General features: G+C 42.3%; 1 protein-coding gene across 1 annotated transcript; it reads left to right on the top strand.

Annotated features, from left to right (window-relative positions):
• Positions 1 to 1,072: 1,072 nt before the first annotated feature.
• On the top strand, positions 1,073 to 2,607 carry MELLADRAFT_84102 (uncharacterized protein; the record flags this gene model as incomplete). The annotated part of the gene is made up of 3 exons (XM_007418670.1): positions 1,073 to 1,091; positions 1,175 to 2,058; positions 2,125 to 2,607. The coding sequence occupies 3 exons, from the start codon at positions 1,073 to 1,075 to the stop codon at positions 2,605 to 2,607; spliced, it is 1,386 nt and encodes a 461-aa protein (XP_007418732.1).
• Positions 2,608 to 5,830: the final 3,223 nt, after the last annotated feature.

Raw genomic sequence — 5,830 nt, forward strand, 5'->3', positions numbered from 1 at the left:
CTGCTGCACGACCACTTTTGCGCGGTACCCCGATACTATGGATATCTGTGAACCACAAGTACCCGTACTCTGTGTTTAGCAAATCACAAGTACATGTACTCCATGTACTGGAACACACATGTACACGTGCTCTGTGTACTGTAAACCACATGTACACTGGGGACCATAAGCCAACATGGTTCATAGAATGATAACCCCAAAGTGTATGTAATGTGTCATGCTCTATCAGTTTCCTTCAACATGATTTTGAGCAGCCTGGGCTGACCTTCCCTGTTGGGATCCCACTCCTGATCTGGTACATGTGGTGGTATACCTGCCCCCCTTCACTTATGACTTCCCTTTGTGTCCATTCTGAAGAAAGGGGAGTTATTTTAAATGCTCCTATATAAACTGTCTCACCCTGGCTGAGTCATCCAGAAACTATCATCCTCTTCCCGTCATCTGCCCCCCCAAGGAGCCCCACGACCCAGTCACATCTCATAGAATTACTTCATTCAATCATGAGCAGCCCAGGACAAGGTCAGCTATTCAATTCTTCTCATACACCTTGTCATTGACAACAGCTGACTTGAATTGTATCTCTTCATATTTTGAAAACTTTGGCTATCCTTTTTTGGTCTTAATTCACCTCAATTTATTTCCCGTACCTGTTTGGTGCTTTTACAACATCCTGCATATATTTTCTCCTTCTTTGGCATCTGCTTCAACCCATGCCATAAATCATTCACCTGCACAAACTTCATTTCCCACTCAAACCATCACTACCTGACGTGTTTTCTTTTTCATTCTGCCCTGCTTAATTTGACATGTGGATCACCTTGACCTTCTGTATCAATCACCTTCTCTCTGGATTTTTTCCTTTTACTTTTGCACCTTTTCCCTGCTCTTGGAATACCCTGAGCATCTTTTCTTCTTCCGCCTTTCCTGAACCATCCCACAAATCATTGTCCCCTCCCCTATTCCTTCTGCCTGATCAACTTCATTTCCTGGGGGATTTCATCTGTTACATGATGATGACATCTTCTACTACTCTCCAGAACCGGTTCCAGAAGGACCTTTATTCAGAGATCCAATGATGGACTGCCTAAATGGTCAGTCTTTCAGCATCCTACATATATATCTGATCAAAGGATTAAGATTTAATAATATTCATTGTATCTTCGGCCCATTTCAGAAAATGAAGCGGAGGATCAAGGCTTGACCTTTCAACAAAAAGCTGCAGCAAAGCATCAGAAGATGAAGGATGGGAAGAAAAAGGCTGTTGAAACCAAGCAAAAGAATGAAGAAGCACGCTTGAGAAAGGCGCCCAACGATAATATTCCTTCAGGGCTCACCTCAGCCATCCACGAGTGGGCTAGAGCCCTACTGGGACTTCCTCGCCAGTCAACCTCACCCAACTCCTCTCAGATTGATGTTAGTAAAGTCACCCAACATCACCTCCCAAAAACCGCCGAGGTTACTGAAGTGGAAGCGTGGAGTAATCACAACAAGAGTCGCTCAGACTTTATAGAGTTTGAGATCAATCAAAAGATGGCTCAGAAGCTTACCACCAATCCTAAAGCATCTCTCACCTACAAAGCGGAGCTCAAGAAAGCAATCACCAAGGAGGTAGTTGCACAATGGGGCAAAAAGACCCCTCCTGGAAAATTTATCTCTAGGGTTGCTCAAACCACTGCTTCTATTCAGAGTTATGAAAGAACTAGACTAGCTATAGCTGAAGCTTCTTTGGCTTCTGCTGGCTTCCCAAGGTGTACACTTCAATGGACCAATGCGATTAACACTCCTTGGAACTCTGCCATGCTCAACACTCTGTTGAACTCTTGGCTGGAGTGTTATTATTCCAAAGGTGTCCCTTCTTGCTATGATATACCAGAATCCGACGAAACACCAAAGCTTGCAAAAGAAATCCTCACCAAGTGGCTTACTCACAAACGTGCTAGATATAATCAGGAGGAAAAAGACAAAACTCTTCTAGCAACTCCTGAAGGAGCTCGAAAATACGTGAAAAAGGTAGTAGAAACGAAGGAAAGGAGAGCCATGAAGGCCTTAAGGAAACAAGTGATTCTTCACTCTATTTTCTCTCCAATCCTAGCTCCACTCATAACTGACATATCAAAACCTCAGCTTGCTGAAACCCGTACAGAAGCCCTTGCGAAACACATCACGGACTTCACGGCGACCCACAAACTCCTCCTAGTAATGGACAAAGTGCATTCAGAGACTGAGTCCGTCCCCGCCACTAAAGAGAAGCCCGCACATCGAAGACGGATCAAGCTGGCCTGGAGAACTGCAGAGCTGGACAAATTGATTTTTCTTGCTGACAAAATGGCCAAAAAGAAGAAAGACTTAACCCAGGCCCAGAAAACCAATGTCACTCGGGCTCAGGCAGCCAGGAAGGAATACTCTACTGCTACAGTCGACCCAGAAGCCCAACTTCCACCCAAGGGATTCCCAAAGTGTTTGATCAGGGAAGAATATTTGCATGAGCTTGGGGAGCTGGAAGTTGAAGCCCTGGAGTTGTCTGAAGATCACATTGAGCTCAATACTCTCAATGAGCATCTGATGAAAAAGCTTGGAAACAAGAGCAGGATGGCAGTTTTAACTTAAGGATGGTCCATGGATACTTCACTTTATAGAGCTATCAATTTTTTCATCAAATTATATTTCTCTGCCTTTCTTTTTTTGGGTATTCAAAGCTTACTTTCCACAAGTCATATCACCAGGTTAATCAAAGAAATTGTTCTGCTCATCAAATTATATTTCTCTTTCATGTATCTTTTTCTTGATTATTCAATACTCACTTTACCAAACTTATATTACAAGGTACATACTCAAAAAAATCGTTCTTTGTTTTCTTGTGTTTCAGGAAAAAATTATCAAGAAGTTTCATGTCTTGCTTTGTATTTCAGTTGAAGAAAATGTTATCATAAGTTGGACGAGAGTTTCATTTTCATATCATACTTGTGGTTGAAGAAAGAATAGATTTTGAATGATTATTATTTCATGCTCCATGTTTTTCCCCAAATTAACCACCTGTCTTCGTCATATTGCAATCTCATCTTAACAGTTTCCTGCCCAAAAGGCCTGGGGCAAGAAGAATACATTGTTATATATCACTGCCTTGACATGTACTGAACAGCTGCAGAGGCTGGTGGAAGACACAGGAAAGTAGGGTAGCAGTATAAAAAGTGCCCCAGGTTGCACTCCTAATTCCTGGCTTCCTTCATCAGCTTAACTATCACTCTCTCCTGTTTCATCACTCCAGCATTCAGAACATTCCCCACAAAATCAAACCCGGAGAGTTATCTGCCACAAGCCAAAATCATAATCTTGAGTATCAACAAATGGGTAGGAAGTGTTCTGTGCCTCTGGTTTGATTAAAGCTGCAAACTCATTACTCCACTCTACCTTCTCAGCTTCTTCCTCTCAAAAACGCTCAAGTGGTTGGGCCAACGGAAGACCACCCAAGAGTCGCAAAGCAAAGAACAAGGCTCTGAGCGCCCACATCCCAGATCATAATGAGCCAATATGTAAATCATATTCTGACTTCACGCGTTTCATGCTTGGCTACACCACAACCCACCGGGTTTATCCTGATTCACCAAGCGACAGTCAAATCATGAATCTTCCACCTCTGACTATGCAATCAATCTTACAAGATACCTCAGTTTTCACATCCTACCAAGCATCAGCCCATTCCAATACAACTGATTGGTCGCTGTTCAAGGCTCTTCTCCTCAAAGACCTGGCCAATCATAGATTAGATAATACTTTCACCTTTGAATGGGACACGGATAATGGTGAAAACAGTAGATGGAATCAAGCAATGATATTTTTTACTGTCAAGCATTGGAAGTTTGCCAAAGCTGCTTCTGCTTTTGAGAATTATGGACTGGATCAGGAAAACCCTACAGACCTTGTCCAGGTTGGGATCATGACACGCTGGGTGATTGGACGGATTGAAGACGTCAAAAGGGGATTCCAAGATCCACAAAAGGTTGAACAAAGAGCCAGGAGCAAAAAGCGAAGAGAAGTAAGTCATGATTATGTGTTTGGGCATTCTCCAGTGTGTTGATAATATGTGTACACAGCTCTGGAATAATCGTAAAGCAACTCTTCAGGATCATCTTCCGCAATACCTCGACCTCCTACCCAGTCCAGACTGCTGTTCTGATACAGAGGATGACCCCAACCGACCTATCCAGCGGTCAATTTGTCCAGAATGGCGCAGCGTCAGGTATGGCAACTGGCTACATGCAGTTGACCGGCTATCCTATCAAGCTCAATCCACTGTCAAGCAAAGGTTTCATCCGGCCCGCAGACTAGATACTAGGCGTCAAGAAGGTCATACAGTCAACCCCATGGGAACTGTATGTGCTAACCTCCCGGAAAATTGTTATGACAGTGCTTTCTTGACGCGCTTTAACCCCCTTGAAAAACTGGCTCTGGGGATTTCACCCAGCTCTACAAAGCTTGATGATGCTTTGACTGCAATTGCCCCACTACTGCCCAATTGACTTTATAATTATTCCAAACTTTGTATTCCACAATTGATGTTAAGAAAAAAATCACCTTGTGCTGGAAAACTGTTGAGAGATTTATTAGTTCATTCAAACCTATCATCAACCAAAAATATTCTAAAATGTATCTCTTGAGTGGTCTCTGAATTGTTTCTCCGTGTTGACTAGTGGTCACAATCTATATGTTATAACCCTATACTGAGGGCATGCTTGCAACAAGTCATGCCTCTGGCTTGTGATATGCACACACACCACTTGTTGTTTCCTCATGTTGCAATTATACTTTTGGTCTTGTTTTTTCCCGCCAAAATAAGTATCCAGCAAAAAGTATGTACTTTTACATACTTGCTTTGAGTACCGTAATTATAGATCTAACGAAGTACATGTTGGGCCTTCAACCAAGTATAATGAATTTGAGAAGAATGTATGGCTAGCGGTTAGGGTTTGTGACTCATGTGACCACCATAAGCATATGTGCACATACCACAAGTTGGCCGCTGCAACTGTTTGCCTTATATACCATGTCTGATTTGACCCCACAGTCCCCTATTCCTCAGTTTCCTCTTTCATTATCACTTTGCCGTGTGCATCTCCAAACTCCACATATGGCACCATCCATGGGTTCTACTTATCTTTTGTCACCTTCTGCTCATCAAACACTGATCAAGGACTTGATCCATCCATGGACCTTCCTGTGTAATATTTATTACCGGAAATGCAGTCTGTTTTGGCGCGTCAAAAAAACAAATCCAGGTCTTGTCAGATGATCTTCAATGATTCTGATAAGAACTTGTTTTGGTTTTTCGACACGTCTGAAACAGACTGCAGTTCCGCTAATAGGTAAGATGCTGAAGGGTTCATGAAAGAAACAAGTGCTTGATTGGAGTTTGATGATTGCCAAGGTGATATTCCATTTTCAACAAAAATTTTGTCTTGTAGAATGGAAAATGTGCCTGGACTTTTGACCATTCAACTCACTTGTGAGCAATGTTATTCACCTGTTGGCTCAGGTGGTTGAATTGATCGACACAACATGTCTTTGTTGACAAAGTATGTGTTTGTCGCTCAACTCATTCGCCTTAGTCAACAGGTCAATAACTTTCCTCACAAGTTAGTTGAGTGAACAAAAATTTTTAATCATTTGAGTTTTGTAATTCAAATTGTACTCCCCCTTTGTGTTTTCACTTCCTTTCTAATCCAATTTTCACTGAAACCTTCTGCTTGTAGAACTCAAAGGGTGTCAGGCCTTCTAATCAACTTTAACTCATTTGTGAGAAAAGCCATTGACCTGTTGCCTGAGGTGGTTGAGT

This window comes from Melampsora larici-populina (genome assembly GCF_000204055.1).
Source record: "Melampsora larici-populina 98AG31 unplaced genomic scaffold MELLAscaffold_100, whole genome shotgun sequence".
NCBI classification, from domain to species: domain Eukaryota; kingdom Fungi; phylum Basidiomycota; class Pucciniomycetes; order Pucciniales; family Melampsoraceae; genus Melampsora; species Melampsora laricis-populina.